This window comes from Dendrobium catenatum, unplaced genomic scaffold (genome assembly GCF_001605985.2).
Source record: "Dendrobium catenatum unplaced genomic scaffold, ASM160598v2 fragScaff_scaffold_71, whole genome shotgun sequence".
In the NCBI taxonomy this organism is placed as follows: domain Eukaryota; kingdom Viridiplantae; phylum Streptophyta; class Magnoliopsida; order Asparagales; family Orchidaceae; genus Dendrobium; species Dendrobium catenatum.
This window is the reverse complement of record NW_021318533.1, coordinates 168,642-188,818: the sequence shown is the minus strand read 5'-3', so window position 1 is coordinate 188,818 and position 20,177 is coordinate 168,642. Positions and strand designations below refer to the sequence as shown.

Sequence of the window (20,177 nt, the reverse complement as noted above, 5' to 3'; positions counted from 1 at the left end):
TACGTTGTACGAAGATCCAACACACAAGCAGATGAAAGAGAGAGAGATGTAGTATTTATAAGAGACACCAGAGTTTTTACGTGGAAATCCCTGAAAATGAGAAAAACCACGAGGCCTAACCCAGTTTGAATGAATCCACTAGTATTTGCAGTTGATTACAAATGAGGCCCATCCTTGGGAGAAGGTATTGGCTTGATGTCACAAATACATATCATATAGAGCGCATTACATGGTGGGAGTTACAATAATCAACATAGACATATTTGTTTGGTTCGCAGGACCATAGTTGATAGGATAGAGGTCGGAAAGACCGTAGTAGGCAACGGAAGTTGGAAGGACTGTAGTCGATAGGAGATAGGGGTCAGAAAGATTGTTGTGTGGTGAGGAAGGTCAGAAAGATCGTAGTTGGCAGAAGAGCGGGGTCAGAAAGACCATAGTTGGCGAGGGAGGTCACCATAGTAGGAGACGAAGGTCGAAAGAATCGTAATCTGTAGGAGACTGGAGTCAAAAAGAATGTTGTCTAGCGAGGGAGGTCGGAATGATCGTAGTCGGCAGGAGACTGGTGTCAAAAAGACTGTTGTTTGGCGAAGGAGGTCGGAAAGATCGTAATAGGCATGAGACTAGTGTTAGAAAGACCGTTGTCTGGCAAGGGAGGTCAGAAGGACTGTAATCGGTAGAAGACTACGGTTAGAAAGACCCTTGTAATAAGGCGGTACTCCGGCAGAACTCCAGGCGTTAGGTGGTGGTATGGCAGAAGTCCAGGTCTCAGATGGTGGTCTGTCAGCACTTTGGTGTCAGGCGGTAGTCCGGTAGTGGCATTACAGCGTCATGGGGCACTCTGGCTTCGGGTGGCCCTTAAACATCCTTGGATGGTCTGGTGGTGGTTCGACAGAACCTGATAGTGGTGCGATAGAACTCCGACGATGGTGTGGTAAAACTCTGGCGGTGATCGAGGAGGAGATAGACAGCTGGAGCTTTCTTCCTTCTTCTCTTGTGGCCCATTCAAGAGGAAATGGGGTTCTATTTATAAAATTATTGACTGGCATGGCTAGTAAATAAGTGGAAGATCAAGGGTAAATTGGGAGTGATTTGTATGGACGGCCAATCTTGATTCCTACAATCATGCACCGTTCAATGGATATTTGATTGTCTTAATGATATCAAAATTTGATGATCTTGGGCTTATTGGATTCGTCTCATCGAGCTGCTTGATTCGACTATAAGCATGTCATGATTAAAGATCGTTTGGTAATCCAAATTGTGGTTTGATCCTTCCAAAAGTGCTTCAAGTATTTGATTTGGACTCATTTGGTCTCAGATTGGGTCGATTTTGGTGTCGTTGGGTTCATGTTTCCGAGACGCTCAGTTCAACTATAAGTTTGCTGAAATCGAAATTCATATGGTCTCTGATTTAGTTTTGGAAGCTTTCAATTCAATTTTGCATCGAGATTCGTGCCCGCTCAAAATAATAAACTTTTATAAATTAATTGTAACTTTAATTCTTTTAAAAAGTAATTGAAAGGACTTGCGCCTAAATGTGGCTACTGTGAATATAACGCACGTTGCATCCCAATGAATCACAGCCATAGATCCTGCAGAAGTTGACGAATCCACCATAAAAATTAATTCTCGCGACTTCGTTTCTCAGGTGACGCGAGCAATGACATTTAAGCCCAAAAACGGAACACTCCAGAAACAACTTGCCGCCTCATTCTCCCTTATAAATACCTCAGCCTCGCGGCCATTTCATCAAACAACTTGCGTGCATATTTCCCAGAGGCTCAAACGAGAAAAAAGAAGAATGGCGGAGGAGAAGGGAGTGAAGTTGCTGGATCTCTGGTCTAGCCCTTTCGGACAACGATGCAGGATTGCGTTAGCGGAGAAGGAGGTGGAGTATGAGTACAAGGAGGAGAATCTGTCGGATAAGAGTGAGCTGCTTCTCAAATCCAACCCGATCTACAAGAAAATCCCAGTTCTCATACACGATGGCAAACCTGTTTGCGAATCGCTTATCATTGTTCAGTACATCGATGAGGTTTGGCCCAGCAAGACGCCCATCTTGCCTTCTGATCCGTACGCACGGGCCCAGGCCAGATTCTGGGCCGACTACGTCGACAAGAAGGTATGAAATGGATCTCTTTCTTGATCGATCGCGAGCTTCAGTTTCGGATTTTTTTTCTAATGAGATTTAGTGCATGTCGGTGTTGTGTGGAGGTGATATATATTCTTATCGAATAGTTTATTTTAATTTAAAGAACAATGAGATTTTCTAAGATTTTGTTCTGAATTGTTCTATTTGAATGAGAATTTTGGTTGGTCAAGCTTCGCTATCAACTATATATATTCTTACATTCTTCTGCCTTAAAGTAGCCATATTTATTGCAGTTATTCATTTTGCAAGTGATCAGAATTTATTCTGATTATCCAAAAATGAATTGATAAATCATAGAAAGGATTCAAAATCAAATCCACTAACAAGTAAAAAATACATGCATTAATTGAATATAATCAGAGGAATTTTGTGTTTGAAAATTTTCTTAGAGTAAAGCAAGCATTTCTTCCACACTCGAGTGAATGGGAAACTCTGATCAAAATTATTTCTTCTGCCATTCAAATTACAGGTCTATGAGTGCGGTACCCGGCTGTGGAAACTAAAGGGCGAGGCCTTGCAGGAAGCAAAGGAAGAGTTCATCCTGATCTTGAAGACACTGGAAGCCGAGCTCGGCGACAAGAAGTACTTCGGGGGCGAAACCTTCGGGCTAGTCGACATTGCTCTGGTTCCCTTCACGAGTTGGTTCTATAGCTACGAGACCTACGCCGGATTCAGCATTGAGCAGGAGTGTTCCAAACTGGTGTCCTGGGCGAAGCGTTGCAAGGAGCGAGCGAGCGTGGCCAAAACCCTTTATGAACCGAAGAAAATCCATGAGTTCGTTGGCTATCTCAGGAAGAAGTATGGAGCAGAGTAGTGTGAAGTGGGATTTATGGTTTCTGACTTTGGTATATGAATTTGAATTTAGTTACCGTTTGAGTGTGTTTTGTTACTTATTTGTCTGTTGTTGTGGATGTCAGCAATTTTGGTTGCTTTGCATCCATCTGTGTCTCTCTTTTGATGGAGAAGATTGGCAATTCAGGTTGCTTTGTATCCATTTCTGTTTTGAAGTAAAAGATAATTAAGATTGTTCAATTTGGGTCTAGTTTTGATGTTTTAAGATGATTTCATATGCTAATGTATCTGTTTAAGGTTTTGTTTGAAATATTTTTTTTATTATAAATTTTTAGTATTTTTTTTCCAAAAAAATTTGGTAGTTAAAAATAGCTTTGAAAAACAGTAAGAAGTTGTAGATAAATTTCTGGTGTTCTAATTTCAATTGATTGAATGGTGTCAATTATGATCCATGAAGTGTTATAATTTATAGGCATTCCAAAAGAATATAAGACCCAATTTCGTTATTGATTTCTGTTAATTGATTATATGTTATATTTTGAATAGAATTAATTTTTAAAAGTTCGATAAAAATAAAGTTTTGTTTTGGGACAATTTTTTTTCTTTTTAAATCAATTTTCGAGTACAAAAATATCAAGAAAGAGAAGCTTTTGTACTAGAGAGCTGTTTTACAAAGCTGTAAAAAGTCTATCCCAAATGAAACATGAATAAACTGTTACGTCAAAAATTAAGACAATATTAGTTTTAAGAAATTGGTTTTATTCAAAATATTAATGATTTTTGCAAGGTAGATATAGTAATATACCCTAACTTATTTTGATGTAATTACAAAAAATTCACTATGCATTTTTTCTTTTTTTTTGAAGAATTGAGGGCTTAGCCCATTTTCATTAAAATGAAGAAAAATACATGTGTAACCTGTAAAAGAACCAAAAAAGGTGTAATAGCACTAGGCAAAAAATATGCTACAAAACCCTACAAGGAGTTAAGGAAAAACTGCAAAAAAAATTGCATTAACTCCAACAAAAAACAGCCACAAAAAGCCTGAGGTGATCAACCACTAATAGCTAGAATCACAAGAAAGATAGATACTTCCCCATCACGGGCTCAGGAATTTCCAATGCTCTAACGACCTGGTTGCAGTAGCCCCAAATACTGCCATCCGAAGGGAGAACCAAGGCAATCCAATCATCCTTGCCCATATACAACAACACATCCATCCCTATAAAACATCGCAGCAGCCAATAAGAGCACCCGAAAAAACCGCCTGCTATATATTATATCAAATCCAAAAGTAGACAACCTTGTTTCCATTTCAGAATCTTATCAAAAACAATACTTTTCATTTTGAGAGCAATAGTAGTGGAAGAGGCAAAGGAGTTGCCAAGCTTCCTATCATTTCTTTTCCTCCAAATGTGATATATCGTACAGCATATGATAAGATGGTAAAAGGTCATAGTCCACTTATTAGTCCCACTAGTGCATTCAAAAGCTTGAAGAATATTGGGTCTAAGTAGATGATTCTTCATCCGAGGAATGAGCTGGGTGAGCACAGAAAAGGTGTAGGTGCATTCAAAAAACAGATGTGTGACACTTTTATATTCCGAATGACAAAAACAGCAGCATGAATCTATAGTAATGCCCCTTATATTCAAAGCATTAGCCATCTTAAGGCCACCAACCAAGGCCATCCTGCAAAAGGTAGAATATCTAAGAGAGAAATGTTTGTGCCAAACAAATTGGTGCCAAGTAACCATAAGCTCATTTCTATAAAGATATTTAATATAGCTGCTGTGTTTAACCTCCTCATTTCCCCAAATAATGCTATCATTATTTGTCGAATTAACAAAGATTGTGGATAACGCACACAAGAGGTCAGCCGATAAATCGGCTGGAAGGTCCCAACCGTTCTCATGAAGTATTACATAAATTCTAGAATTTACCAGAAAACCGTTAATTAAGGCTTGCATAACAGTCACCTCTTTAAGTAACATATCGTTTACCTAGTGATCCCAATAAAGAGAGATTGGGGCTTTGTGAGATACCATAAATCTGAAATTTGTCTTAACCATAGCAGCAATTTTACAAAAGTATTTCCAAAAAGAAGTGGCCTTAGAGGCAGGAGGCTTCTAGGGGAACACATAATGATGCAAAAGCCAAGATGCTAAATGACTGCTCCCATTGTATAATCTCCTTATAAGGGCACAAGAATAGCTAAATTGAACAGCATGTAATGAGGGGATCCCCAATCCTCCAAATATTTTTGGTTTGCAAGTGTTTCTCCATGAAATCAGTTGCAATTTGTGAGAGTCTGTTTCACCAAAATAAAGAAATTTAGCACAATGTTTCTCTATTTTCTTTATAATAGTTTTAGGAATGATGGAGCCACATATCCAATAAGCTATTGAATTCCAAATAGTGAACCTCAGAAATTGTAATCTATCGGCAAAGGATAAGGACTTAGCTTTCCACCCAGCAAGCTTGTGATTAATCGTTTCCGTAAGACAAGCGAAATCAGAGATTTTTGGGTTGTAAGGGGATAAGGGGATCCCAAGATAATTAATGCAGGAGGTGTGGGGAATATTAAAAATATAACTGATGTTATCTGCATAGTGATAGTTGGCAGGTAATATAATGGAGCTTTTCTTAAAATTGATTTCCAGACCCGATGCAGCAGAAAACTTATCAAGCAACTTACGAATAATGCCACAGTTGTGAGTGTCAGCTCTACCAAAAAGGAGAAGGTCATCAGCATACATATGGTGGGATATTCTGTTCCCACCAAATTGAGGGGCCTCAAAAAGTTCATCATTGATAGGACTATCTAAAAGACAAAATAAGGCATCCATGACTATGCAGAATAAATAGAGGCTTAAAGGGCACCCTTGCCTAAGCCCAGCAATGGAGGGAAAGAAGCCGTTGAGAGCAACATCAATGCATAAGGAAAACCAGACATCCTTGATGCAAGCAGTATCCATCTTATAAAAATATTAGGGAAGCCTTTTTGTACCAATCTTGCAATAAGGAACTCTCTACATACACTATCAAAAGCTTTTTTGATATCCAATTTGGCACACATAAGATTAAGCTTTGAAGAATTTCTAGAGTGAAAGATAATTTCACTAGCTAGAATGACATTATCAGTGGAGATCCTTTAATGAATGAATCCAGATTGATTACCTTGTATGATGAGCGACATAAAGGGTTTCATTCTAGAAGCTATAATTTTGACAATGATTTTGTATATTGTGTTGCACAAGGCAATGGGTCTAAAGTCAATGATGATCATTGCATGACTAGTCTTGGGGATAAGAGTAATGACAGTGACTTTTGCTGCGCGAGGAATGTATGCATTTTGATAAAAAGACTTTACAGCTTTGCATACCATAGGCCCCATCACCAACCAAGTATTTTTAAAGAATTCAAAGTTGAAACCATCATGACCCGGAGTGGAGTAGGATGCTCCAGAGAAAACAACTTTTTTAATTTCCACCTCTGTAAAAGGAATGTTTAGAGAAATAAGATATTCAAGAGGAATAGAATTACTCGCTGGAAAAAGATTGATGTCAAAAGACTACCGATTGGTGGAATTGAAAAAGCTTATGAAAAATGGGAAATAACATCATTGGCAGCTTCAGCATAGGAGATGGAAGTATTGGCCATAGAAAGAGAAATAGCAGTACTCATATAATTCCTTCTCATACGAATATTGGAATATAAAAAATTTAGGTCTTCTTCTCCATTTGTGATCCATTTGATTTTTGCTCTAAGAGAAGTCCAAAAGAGCCAGTGTGAAGAGACAACAGACACTTGATGATTTATGTTTTTAAGAGACAAAGAGACTTCTTCAATGTTACAATCCAAGCTCAATTTGTTGATACATGCTTCTTGCTTGGCATATATAGAGCTAAGATGATCAGCCATCAAATTAGAATTTGTCCACTTTTTACCTTTAATGGCAAGTTTGAGCTGCTTAAGCAAGGAGCAAAGAGCTAAAAAAGGTTGCCCATCACTAGTATTCCCTGTGAATATGAAGAGTAATATATACCAAAAATCTTTCAGATTAGACCAGTGATTTTTGAAAAGAAATCTATGATGAGTGACTTCTCTATGCCCAGACAAAAGAACAATAGGGCAGTGGTCTGAGCATGTAGGAGGTTTTGCAACATAATAAGAGTTGGGAAAGATCTCCATCCATTCATCATTTACAAGCATTCTATCCAACTTATTATGAATGGGATTTACAGTTCTCTGATTGTACCAGATATAGATGGGGCCAACAGATGCCAAATCATGAAGGTTACCATCACAATTCTATTTAACTATTAATTTTTGACTATTTTCATGAATTTATATACTAGAAAATTATTTTTTAAAAGTGCTTTCAAAAAATTCACTTTACGTATAAAAATTTTATAATCATCTTATAAAAAGTTACAATCGTAATAAATAAATTCTTAATTAATTTGTTGCATTTTTCACCGCTCACATTCCAATTTTGTTTGTTATGCTTAATACTTTCCATTTATTTCCATTCTTATTTATTTTGAATTATTCATATCAATTAAAAGACTCAATATTTTAATTAAAAAGGAACTTCATTAGCTACGCAGTTTGACACAATGCAGTAAGAGCTGCCGAGTGTTTATATATCAGGATGCTTCTGCTTGATCACATTCTACAATAAACAGTTATATCCCTTAATGACAATTAAAAAATAATTATAGAAAAATCATACCTTAAATAACAGCAATAGACCGCTAATTGTTGCAGTAATTTAAGAGCTGCTGCACTTTGCAATCTGATTAGGAATGGCACCTTCATCTCATCATCTGCATATACCATTGTTGCAATCTGCATCAGTTATAAACTTGTTCAGAATCTTTGAATTGAGAAAGGTTAGTCAAGTTTAAGGCTTTGTTTGGGACGGCTTTCTTACCGCATTTTAAAGCATTTTTTAGTTTAAATTTTTTAATTTTTGTAAAAAAAAATTACTTTAAAAAGCAATGAGAAAGTTGTCCCAAATGAAGTCTAGGAATACAACTTGTTTTTGTTTAGGTGTAAGAGAACAATGGAAAACAATCACATATGCTACAGATCAGATCAAACCAAAGTATTTGGCCATGCTTGATCTCTATAAACAAATTATGTTCTGTAATATGTGAGATATGGTGTAATGATGAAGATTTTCACCGAAATGGCATGCAATATTAAGCACAACAATTGCATATTTGCATCCTTTGGAAGAAAAGATGTGGCTAAAAGGTGAGGATTGTGATAGCCAAAACCCTTACCTATCGATATATTGTCCGTTTTGGTTTAAGGGTCTCACGGTTTTGTCATATTGGAATAACTTCCCAGAAGATCACCCATCTCAGGATTTCTCTAAAATGAGCACACTTAAATGCAAAGCACACTTAAATGCAAAGTTTCTTAATGAAATTCCAACCATTACACCAAAAGGCACCTCGATGTTTAAGAGTATAGCTTCTTTTGTTTAAGAGGTTTCACAATCTTCTCCACTTAAATAACTGACTTCCTCATCAGTATCCCTATCTTAGAATAACCCACCAGGCAGATGGGATTCTACTTGTGGCCCCTACAAGTTTAAGTGGTGACTCTCATGATGTAGCACTTTGTCTCATACAGCGTTCAAGAAGTGGCTCCCATGACAGCACTTTGTCTTATATGAAACTTAATTCTGATCTTCCAACTGGTGCATTGCTTTGATACCATTTTATCTAATTAAAAGAAAATGCAGTCGCCAATTGCAAAGATGAGGACTAGACTTTTTCCATGATTGAAGAAGCTCAAAAGCTACACTTGCAAGCATGCGAAAGGCTTCCAACCCGGCTAGTACATATCCTATCGTGTACATAGATGATGATTGAATTTGAGCTGTCTGCAAAAGAAGATAGTAATCAATGTGCAGGTTTGCCAGTATAGCTAGGGATGAACTCATTGTTGCTAGAGATGTCCTTTTCATGGCCGGGGGTTCTAGGTGGGATAGCTTTCGAAGATTGAGATCCTTTTTCAAGGGACCTCTATAGCAGTGGCGGTTTCGCTGAGTATTGATTGCAGCATGGTAGGGTGTGCATGTTGTGCTGGTGTTTCAACTGAATGAGGCCCTTCACCACAACCTCAAACAAGCATGCTGTGAATAGAAACGACAGTAACCATGGCAGTGGATGCAGAAATTTGTAAACCACCAAAATGAATGAAGCGAGTACATGTTTATGATTCAGTGAGATCCACCGGCATTCATAGATGCATAACGATCAAAATGTTCCATTAAACATCAAAATTATGTATTTGGATAGAATAAACTCATATATATTTTGATAAATTAAAAAGACATACAATTAACATATGAATGGAGAGATCACAACCACCTAAGATGAAAATTATATAATCTTCTAGTGTTAATAATGTTATTGTTAATGATTTGAAATATTAAAACTATTGTCAAACTACAAGCTAAGACAAGACCAAAAAATTTTCTTAAAATTAATAATCTACAAATTATCACAATGTTAGAACCTATGGTTAGCTCAATTAAATTCAATATTTATAAAATAACATTTAGGTTTTTAGGATGCATTCAAAAACTAATCCAATAAAATTAAGCTTTTCTAGAGGAACCGATTTAATGTGTTTCTATTTTTTATTCACATCAACTTTTACACACTAAAATCTTCTTTGATGATGTGCCTATCAATGCTTATTTCATTTATATTTCAAAATATGGTAGAATCAACCTTTGGACTGAACTCTGCAAGATTGTTCATATTATGAATCTTCCTTCCATGGTTGGGGCTTGAGAGAGATTTCAATATTGTAATGAATTCAAAGGCAAGGCTATTCATTAAATAATAAAGAAGTTATGGAGCACTTTTGTGATACGACTTAATTGTGGTTTCATGGAAACTAAATTCTTTTTGATCTCCTTTTACATGATCTAATGGCTCGAAATAAGCTAGACTTGATAGAATATTTTCTCTTCCGCCCATTTTTTTTCTCTCTCCCAATTTGACACCTTAATAGGTCTGGCTCAGATCATTCTCCTCTTCTATTTTTCAATGACAATCTTTTCTTATAAAGGACTCAGCCTTTTAGGTTCCGTAATATGTGGACTAAACATGAGGATTTAATTCAATTATCAATGATAATTGGAGTGCTCCAATTGAGACTTTGATCTTATTGACCTCTGGTTGAAGCATAAAGGGCTTAAGATAACTTAGATTTTGGAATAATAATATCTTTGTTTCCATTAAAGACGCTGAGGAACAGGTCTGCCTACTTAAAGCACCTTCTTCAATTCATGTAACATGTCCACTTCAACTATACTTGTTATACATTGCACAAGGCCTATAATCATGTCCAGTAACCTTTCATATTTGGTTTTCATCCACGTCTCACTAATAGGTTTAAACTTTAACCTCAAATTGTTAATTATATATCATTAACAAGGATATCTCGTGCTTTTTTTAAATCTAAATGTGATCTGACGAAATGAGGATCATACCTTCTCTTTTTTAGGTAACAATGATTCAAATGTCTCAACAGCTTTGATTATTGACGTATTTTTAGTGTTCAATAATAAAAATTTATGCTTAATAATTCTCTGTGGATTAAATATTTGTGTGTTAAATATCATTACTCTAAACATTAGAAGTCTGATTGTGAAGAAGATTATTGTCTCCCCAATCTAAAGTATTCTTTGTAGTATTAAAGATAAGTTAGATATTATGTCTTTTGAAATTTGAAGAAAGGGAATATTTCCTTTTGCTTTGATAGGTGGGTTGTTTCTTGAGGCTTATTGATCTGCACATAAATTTCAGTTCTAATCTCAAGGTTTATCATTGCTTTAATAATGTGTATTAGAACAAACCTCTATTATTAGACTAACTGCCTAGGGATTGGCTTGATACCATCACGCCCATGCACATCAACTGTGATTACAATGACACTATTTTTTGGAACAATGAGTTGAAATTGCTTTTCTCCTTAAAAGGCACTTGCAGGAGCGTTAAGCAAAGAAAATCACAATAATTTTACCCTTTATGAAACAAAAGTCATACCTATCTTTTCATTTTCATGTGGAGAATTTTTAATGAACTCATCCTAGTGGATAGTTATGCAAACACGAGGGATTCAAAAATTTCTAAATGCTATTATTGTGTGGATACATTGTTTTCTCATGTTTTCAAGTTTAATGAATATCATAGGAAATTTTGGAATCACTTTACTAGCTTTTGTAACATTAACTTGACTAATACTGATAATATTGGGTTTTCTTAACAAGTCCTTGTTAGACTGGTCCAACCGGTCCTACGGGTCTGCCTTCTGTACGCACCAATCTGACCGCCGGGTCCAAGGGAGTTGTTTAGGAAGAATTTTTTAGGGAGTTAGGAGGAAAATTTGAATGTAGGGATTGTTTAGAGATTTCCTTTTTAATTGTATGCATTAAATAGTTTGTTTTCCTAGGGTTAGGGCATCTTGAATTTGGCTGAATTTGAGATCTCTATTTTTTTTTTTGGGCTCTAGTGTCTAGAGATTTGGGAGAGATAGATCCTTCTCTTGAATTGAGGATCGACTGTATCTTGGTATTTTCCTTTTGCGTCTTTGATTATTGCAATAAAAACTATTGTTTTTTGGAGTTTGGAAGAGTTTTCTCGTTGTTTTGTCCGAAATTGATAGGATTTACTTGAAATTTTCAAGTGCTTCCTATCAGTCATCTAAAAGGCATGATCTTCTATTCTGCCTTGTGTAATCTCCTGGTAGATATGGAAATACAGAAATTTGTCGAATACAAACAGATGTATGCTTTCAACATAATATATAAAGAGATTAATTATTTAATTATCTTTAAGTATAACACCTCAGACTATTTCAAAGATTTTAAAAACTTTGTTAATCACATCGGTTTCCATTTGGTGAGCAAGAAGGAATGTAATCTGATAGTTATCACTTGGTATCATCGCCTGTGGGATGCTTCAAAGTTAACCCTGATGGTTCTTCCAAGGACCCTACAGAGATGGGTGCTTGGAGGTAAGCTTACAAATACCAAATGAGATGTCTTCTCATTAAACAGATTCTTAGAAAAAAAAACATTCCACTAAAGTTGAGCTGTGTTCTTGTATGGGCTTAGAATATTGCATTGTTGAGGGTATCAACAATATGTTAGTTGGCGTGGATGCAGACATCATTAATATAAAACAAAAGATTAAATATTTGCTCATGAAAGAAAATTACTAAATCAAACATCATACTGATGTAGAACGGGGTAGGAGATTGCTCTTGAAGAGCAAATCAAGGGGTCTAAACAGCAACTTTTGACAACTTCCTAAGTAGAAACAGTGAAATCTGGACATATTTTAGGAAGGATCCAGTGAGGGGGGGGACGGCGGGATATAGAGAAAATTCAGGGAATTGTTTCCTTATTCCCCTCTCACGTTTGGGAAGTAATTAATGGCTTAAGCTTTGAATATTTTGGCTGGGCTGAAATTAGATGGGATTGAGATAGTTTCAATTAATAGCTCTCAATTAGGATTGATTGGATTAAATCACTTTCAATTTGAATTTGAATTAACTAAAATTCAGGGGGGAGTGATTAAGGAGTCATTAATGGCAAAGAATAATGAGGAGGAGAGAGGGGTTTGATTTCAAATAAGTAGGCCCCAATTACTTAAGTGAATTAATTCTTAAATCAGAAATTAAATTTCAGATTTAAAGCTGAGATTAATTCCTTAATAAAGGAGGAAATTGAGGGGGCATTTAACTCCTAATTCAAATTTGAATTTTGAATTGGAGAGTTAAAATTTTAAGTAATTGAATAATATAATAAATAAATAATAATAATATGCAAAATTAGTGTTTCTAAAGAAAAATATTAAGAATTAATATGATAATATCAATAAAGTAAGTAAGATTATGAAAGTTATGAGTTTTTATTTTAATTAATTAATTAGCCAATTCATGTAAAGTAGAGGGTTAAGTTGAGCATTTTTTATGAAAATTGGGCAAAATAATAAATTGAGATTGGGCAAACTCCTAAAAATTAGTATCTCCTTAAAAAAAATTGGAGAGGTGGGCAAATGCCCACTTTGGAGCCAATATGGTGCCACCTTGACATTATGTGAAATGTGAGTGTGCAAGAAAGGCCTTTTCATTTTCATAGCTTTAAGGCTTTAAATCAAAATATTATTTTCATTTTCTCCTTTAGGCAGCCAACTAGAGAGAGAGAATATTCATTTCAGGTTGCTTTAGAACATTTTTCATTATTGGGTCAGTTCGAGAAATTATCCGGGTCGAGGTAGATTACGTTTTGTCTATATCAATTTTTAATAATTCAAAGTTTAAAGAATTTCATACATTTTAGTTTAAGTTTTGATGTAAAAACGAGTATATCCGATCACTCGATAAATTTTCACCGGGTAATTTTTGATATGTTATAATTGATAATATTTTATACATTTTTGTATTTTATTTATGAATTTTCATTGACTATTTTTTAAAATATGTCATTTTAATGATCTGAAAATTATTCTGACACTATAAATAGTATTATAGTACAATAAAAGATTTGAAACATAGCTATAAACGTGTGTGGAAAGTTGGTTAATTTATAAAAATGTGATTATTTTTATGTTGCTTTCCACCGAGTTTCTGTCTGTTTGGCTGTCAATAGGATACTTTGCAAAACTCTGTAATAAATTTAATATTGTGTATTAAGCCTGAAATGCATTTATTTCTGTACTTGTATACTTGAAAAGTGTGAATCTAAAAAAATTTTGATGAATGGCATAGATTCTAATGTGTTGTCTATTAGGAGTTACAAGAGCTTAAAATCTCTGAATGTCGATGTTGTTATGCATTGGGAGTTATAAAGGATTATTATTTGATACGCTAGGCAAGGAGATATAAGGACTAAGATTCTGATATCTATTGGGAGGTATAATAGCTTGAGCAAAATATTCTTTTTTGAGAAAAAAATATGATGTGTTGTTATTCTGCTACTTTATTATTCTACAACCTCACCGTTTTACTACTTACGATTGATATTATAGAATTACTATTTACTGCACTATAGATGTCTAATATATATATTGTTCTAAGCAATCTATTCAAACTTCTATACAAATGCATTTACTTTACAGCTTTATTTATGTCATGTTAATTACTATTAAAGATTTGAGTAGGTTAAATGAGACTTATTGAGCTATGATTGCTCATGCCTACATTCTGCATCTATTTCAAATGAGGATAAAGGGAAGGGACACATTGATGGCTCTTTTTGTTCAATTCAGTGATGTATATGTCACATTGTGGCTCTATAATTTATAAATTATTTTAAAAATTATGCAACTCTCTCCAATTAGATTTAGGATTTTTGTCCTATTATAGTCCAAGATGATATGACATGTTCCTTCCATGGGTTATATCGAGAAGGGTTGTCACAGGGCGAAGGTCAGGCATTCAGGCAGAGGCCCAGCAGCGGAGCGATAAAAATCTGGCAACATATGGCCAGCAAGTGTTTGTTGTTGGTGGTACTTGAGTGCATCGCTAGTATTTTTCGGGCCACAAAGCTTAGCCAAGGCCCAATCTTCCTCTTCATGCAGGGAGTGGGGACCTTTCTATAGATTTTTTTAGAGTGCAAGCCACATAAATATGGAGAAAATCTGAAGCACTCTATCAGACGGACTAAATTGATTCCCTCAACTATAAACCATTTTTTTTAGCAATTAAGTGCCTTCATGATGTAAAAATGAAGTAATCTTGGGCTTTGTTGGATTCGTCTTGTCGAAATGATCGATTTGACAATAAGCATGCCAAATGTGGAGATCATTTGGTCTTCTAATTAATGGCCTAAAACTTTTAAATATTCTTCACACCCTTGATTTAGGTCCGAATTGGACCGATTTTAGTGCTATTGTGTTTATCATGTCAAGCCAATCAGTTCGACTATAAGTTTGTTGAAATTAAAGTTCGAATGATCCTTATTTCAATTTTGGAAATTTTCAACTCAAATATGCCTCGTGATTTGTGTCAAATCAAGGCAACTTTTGGTGATGTGCCATCCTCCTTATGAAAGAAATCTCCAACTTGCTAAACTTGAGTCCAGTTCCTCCAAAGCAAAAGGGACCTGATGCAGCCCACCATATACCACTTCACCTTCCCTTATATTACTAAATTTGTGATTTTTGTTATTACTTCTAATTAGCTGCTAATAGTTTTCTATGTACCTTTTTACTCTATGGTTTAACATTGCCAGCGCAGCAACCCAAAGGCAGATGTATAGCCATATCCTAACAAATTGATTTTTTTTGGGACATTTAGGTCATTTAAGGCAAACTCATACATACAACGCATACACAAAGACTCAAACACATGACCTCTTAGTTGAAAGCCTAAGCTCTCAACCAATAGGTCAAAGTGAGCTGTGTTCCTAACGGATTGATATACGCAATGATTTTACTCTGAAGTCAGGAAGAATAGTGGAAACTCTTTTCCTTTATCATCCTCTCGGTGTTCTGGCGTGTTTCATTTCTCAGTTGCTCCCTGCGCCAGTTTGACACCCGTCAAAACCTACTCACAATTTCCAAAAGAAGCACGGTTTTCAGCTGGACAAAAAGCTAGCAAGTTTCAATGACTAGAAAAGCTCGAGAAAAAACCAATACGAATATTACTAAGGGCTGCCAAAGATTGAGGGTCACGAAAAAGAGCATGTGTGTCAATAATACTTAAAAATCAAAAGGGACACGATACTCAGCCATATTCGCATCTGGACAAACTAAAATCAATTTCGAGAAGTAATCTCTACTTCATAAAATCTATTTCTTCTGAGCTTGAAAGGAAAGGATTGTGATGTGCTTGGCATTAAAAAAAAAAAAAAAAACTTTTTAATATGCAATTTAAAAGTAACGTTGAGAATATGTTAATTTGAATCGGTGGTGTAAACAATAATTCCCATAACTACTGAAAACAGTAGCATTTCTTATCAACTAATGAAAGCAGCTAAAAAATCATTAAAAAAAACAAGCGTTCTGGCTTCTTACCGGTAAAAACAGGACCTCGCAATCTCCGGCATTGCCATGGCGACATCAGTTCTTCCCTTTTCCTTTGAGATCAGAGGAAATGTAACCATCCAGCAAAAATGGAGTCGGCAGCTCCCTGCTGACCTGTAGACGACCTTCTAATCCAGAGCAGAAGAAATTCTCGGTCGATGAAGGGGCTGATGCCGGAGTCATTAACTGCAAGTTTGGTCCAACCATGACAGAAAAAGGAGGGGAAGAAAACCGTAGCAATTGGTGACGAAGGTGCTGTTGTGTCAAATGAACCGATGAATTGGACTGAAGGGTCCCCCTCTGGAAACCAGAAAGACCTGAGGCGGCCGGAAAGTTGAAATTATAATCAATGTAATCTTGCATAAATGAGAATTGCTGCATCTCCAATTGGTCTCCAGTGGCTGCCATTTCCACTAGCGGAGAGCTGTTCACAAAGTGAGTTTGGGCTGGCAGTCGAGTAAAAAAGCCAGCTTGGCCAAAGTAGTCCGCCGTCACGATGGCCGACGGCAGCAAAGTCTGAAATTGACCGCCTGCGGTCACCGGAGTCGAGTCAGAAACAGAATCAGATTGATCAGTTAGTAGCTTTGTGAACGAACCATGAGGATGGTCGGCGCCGGAGAAATGCTCCCCGCCGTCTTCCCCGTCCTTCTCCTTCTCCTTCGCAGATACCTCGCGAGCTCGTTCCATCGCCTTGACGCAAATCTCTGAACAAGGGAGGGAAAGAACCGAGCTTTTGCTTGTCTCTGAAGTGCTGCTGCAGCCGGACTTGGAGGGATGCGGCTGCTCTGCTTGGTTCTGCTCGCCGGTGGGGGAGGGAAGCTCAGTAAAGGAGCTCCAGAGAGATGGGAGCTCATCAATGGCAGCGGCAGCGGCTTGGATCAGCCACTCGATGGCCTTGCTGGGCTGGTCAAAGCCGAGGCGATCTTGGAGGTCGTAGAATTGGATGGCGGTTGAAACAGAGAGACGGACTCTGCGATCACGGAGGCCTTTGGAAGTTAAAACTTTGCTGTGACGGTCTTTGCCGCCAGAGGCGCGAGAGACGCGAAAGATTCGAGACGAAGGGAGCTGCCACGGCCGGAAACTTCCGCCGGCACTGGATGCCGCCATGTTTACCTTTTTCTCAGAGCAGCCATCATTAATGTAGCGATGGCTCTCCTTCGGTTCCAGCACGATGGATGGATCACCGCCGTTGATGAAGCGGGCTCGCTTTCTAGCGTTGCCATTCTCCATCTGCATCCCGAGGTCATGCTGTGTATGCAATAACTCAATATCGAAAGAACAATGGTAGCGCAATTCAGAAGGCCAATGGCGTGGGGTTATTTTGCTGGAGTTGTGTATGAATAGAAGGAGAGGAGACCAGAGGGGGGACCATGAAAGACAGGAAAACATAATTTTTTTTGAAAAAATTTAAGAAAAAAATAGACAGACAAGGCTTGCAGGTGGAAGATGATGTCAGCTCGCAGCCTTCTGTAGCTTTCTTGAGCGCATCATAAAATTTGTTGCTAATCTCTTAACGCTTTGATTCGGAATTTTAGCACTGATTTTTGGGATAATGACTTATTTATTACTCAACCCACTTGATATTCCCGTTCTGAACAATTGGAAACTCTTCCTGCTGAGTTACTGTTCTGATATTTTTTCCTTAAAAAAATATAAATCTGGTATGATATTTAATTCTCAGCAGATGATGTTATTGCTAATAATTTTTTTTCATGACTATCTTTTACGAAAATTGTATATTTTTTTAGTATTTTATTGTGATTTATGAATTGAATTTTCTTTTATTAAAATATAATTAAGCTAGATCATTAAAGAATTTTAAAAAGATCTCGCAGAGTAGAGACCAGATAACTTCTGAGTTTATGAAACTCATTTTAGATTTGTTGGTGGAGAGTTAAAATTTTTAATTAAGTATTTAATTATAATTAAATTTACTTGAATTATAAACAAAATAGAGCTTAGCTGTCCTCCATAGCTGACAGCAGTCTCACGTGTTTCTTGCATAACTCTACTATTTTCTCAATGCTGTCAGCTGTGCGCAATCAGTTTGCAGACTTTCAGTACCGCCGAAGCAGGAAATCAGCAAAGATATTGAAATCGGAAGATTTGCAGCAGTTGATATCATATGTATTAGCATAAATCTGGAATTCGGTGTGAAGGTTTAAGGATCTAGGTCAAATTTATTATTAAAAGAAAAAGTAAAATCAAACCTACCGCCATTGACAGTCAATAGGGAAGAAATTCAAGAAATAGAAGCGAGGAGGGAGAGAGAAGTGAAGGGCAAGAAAACCAACGCCGAAACAACACTCCATTAGCACCTGAGAAGCTTGATATTTGTGGGGAACTTGGTATTGACCAAGTGTACAACTCTCTTACTTACTTGGGTCTTCCAATTTCTACTAAAAAACTTAAAATCCAAAAAAAAGCAAAAGACAGTGAGATATACGCTTACCAGTACATGGCCACGCCGATCTGCTTACAGATTCGGCGTATTGATCGACCACATCTCGTGATTCCCGATCTGCCGAGCCCATTCCCAGCATGAATTGAGGCCGAAAATTATTCGCTGTTGCTTTCGATGTGAACCAGGGCAAACCAGAGGCGGATGAGAAGGGAAAGAGAGACTTTTTTATTTAGGTTTTTAAACGAGATTAAATTTATTTTTAGAGAGAGAAAAAGAACGGAAGCTGAGTCTCGAGAAGTGATGGGCGATACCTCCGTCCTTGAAATTGCCGTAGAACAAATAATATACCTTCTATCATATTTATATTAAACTTAGCTAAATATTTGAATTAATTAAAATTCTCTAAAAAAACTAATTATCATTTTTTAATTTAATTGATTTATCAACCAATGATAATGTGATTTTAATTTTATGTTAAGCAATTATACTATGATAAAAATGTATTTGATGCCGCTAAAAATTTTTATTTTAGGTTAATTATTTTATAGAAAAGATATTAAATTATTCAAATTTTGATAATTTGAACTGTCGTAAGGTCTAAGACATGACTGTTTAATGGTTTAAATTTAGATCAAAAAATTGTGAAGAATACTTTATTATCATCAATGACTTTATCAGCAACATATATCCATATTAATTGAAATGGAAATTTCAATTTTAAATTCATAATCATGAACTTCAATTTAAGCAAATGAATTGTCAAACTAAATCTTTCAATGAGATGGCTATATCGACACAAAAAAAAAGCGACCCGTTACGAGTCTAAAGGAGCCCAAATAAAACACTTGAAGCATGGCTGGAAACTCCAGACATTAAAAAAGTCAAGCCCGCAAAAAGGAAGACTAACCAAAATCATAACTATATAACATATCAGAGCTTAATATCAAAACCACTAAGCTCGCTCCTTTCCTTTTCACTAACGTGAAAATAAAAGCAAAACTTAGAGTGAGCCAACATAGCTCAGTAGGCTATGGCATCTTAAAACAAAAGCTAAAAATATTAAAATAATAAACTGAAATACCGTGTAGAAAGTCAAAACTGAAACAGATACAAATACTAATGTTTAATAATCATTTAAATAACAATTGAAATCATATACAGACTAACTGAACTATAAAATAACATTGCATAGAAATTATCGGAAGAGCTAAAAATATTAAAATAATAAATTGAAATATCGTATGGAAAGTTGGAACTGAAACATACATAATTAAATATTGGATTTTAATAAACATTTAAATAACAACTGAAATCATAATGAGACTAACCAAAATATAAACAAATATTTCATAGTAATTATTAGACTAGCTCTCAGACCTCAATTTTCAGTATATACAAACAAACAACGGAATTCCTTTTCGCCGCCAGCAAAATCCCTTCTCCCTGCCAAATATAACTCCTTCATAGGGAATATCTAAATAGCCCCCCATACTTCAAAATTTCTAACACATAATAGATAACATAATCCCTTCTTGTCGCCAATTCAAATATTTCAATCACACATATTAAAAATAAAGTGCATTCTACACTATTCAAATAATCACATTATTGTTGTATAATTAAAAAAAAAAAAAAAAACTTTAATGACTATCAAATAATTTCCCACATGATATTCTACAGTTGGTTAAAACTAAGTTTTTAGAATTCTGCCACATTACCATGTATTGTGTATAATAGTGTTTTGAAGCTTTAACTGAACTAA

At 35.9% G+C, this 20,177-nt stretch overlaps 2 protein-coding genes across 6 annotated transcripts; one reads left to right on the top strand and one right to left on the bottom strand.

The window, feature by feature from the left end:
- The first annotated feature begins 1,739 nt into the window (after window positions 1-1,739).
- Window positions 1,740-3,184, top strand: LOC110097304 (probable glutathione S-transferase parA). The gene is made up of 2 exons (XM_020823594.2): window positions 1,740-2,122; window positions 2,622-3,184. Exons 1-2 carry the CDS (start codon window positions 1,802-1,804, stop codon window positions 2,964-2,966), a joined length of 666 nt encoding a protein of 221 aa, XP_020679253.1. The 5' UTR covers window positions 1,740-1,801; the 3' UTR covers window positions 2,967-3,184.
- Window positions 3,185-3,346: 162 nt separating this feature from the next.
- On the bottom strand, window positions 3,347-18,742 carry LOC110097302 (transcription factor TCP24). Of its 5 annotated transcripts, none has more exons than XM_028695387.1 (4): window positions 18,464-18,742; window positions 16,003-17,260; window positions 7,683-7,798; window positions 3,347-4,166 (listed from the first exon to the last, which is right to left on the bottom strand). In XM_028695387.1, the coding sequence occupies exons 1-2, from the start codon at window positions 18,469-18,471 to the stop codon at window positions 16,048-16,050; spliced, it is 1,221 nt and encodes a 406-aa protein (XP_028551220.1). In that variant the 5' UTR covers window positions 18,472-18,742; the 3' UTR covers window positions 3,347-4,166; window positions 7,683-7,798; window positions 16,003-16,047. The 5 variants fall into 5 exon arrangements, with proteins under 5 accessions (XP_028551220.1, XP_028551222.1, XP_028551210.1 ...); XM_028695389.1 differs by having other exon boundaries at window positions 16,003-16,934; XM_028695377.1 differs by lacking the exon at window positions 18,464-18,742 and having other exon boundaries at window positions 16,003-16,541; window positions 16,608-17,405.
- Window positions 18,743-20,177: the final 1,435 nt, after the last annotated feature.

Coding starts and splice junctions, on each gene's coding strand:
- LOC110097304 (XM_020823594.2), top strand. CDS start 1,802: ATGGCGGAGGAGAAGGGAGTGAAGTTGCTGGATCTCTGGTCTAGCCCT. Junction 2,123..2,621: donor CCGACTACGTCGACAAGAAG/GTATGAAATGGA, acceptor TTCAAATTACAG/GTCTATGAGTGCGGTACCCG.
- LOC110097302 (XM_020823592.2), bottom strand. CDS start 17,400: ATGTTTTCCTGTCTTTCATGGTCCCCCCTCTGGTCTCCTCTCCTTCTA.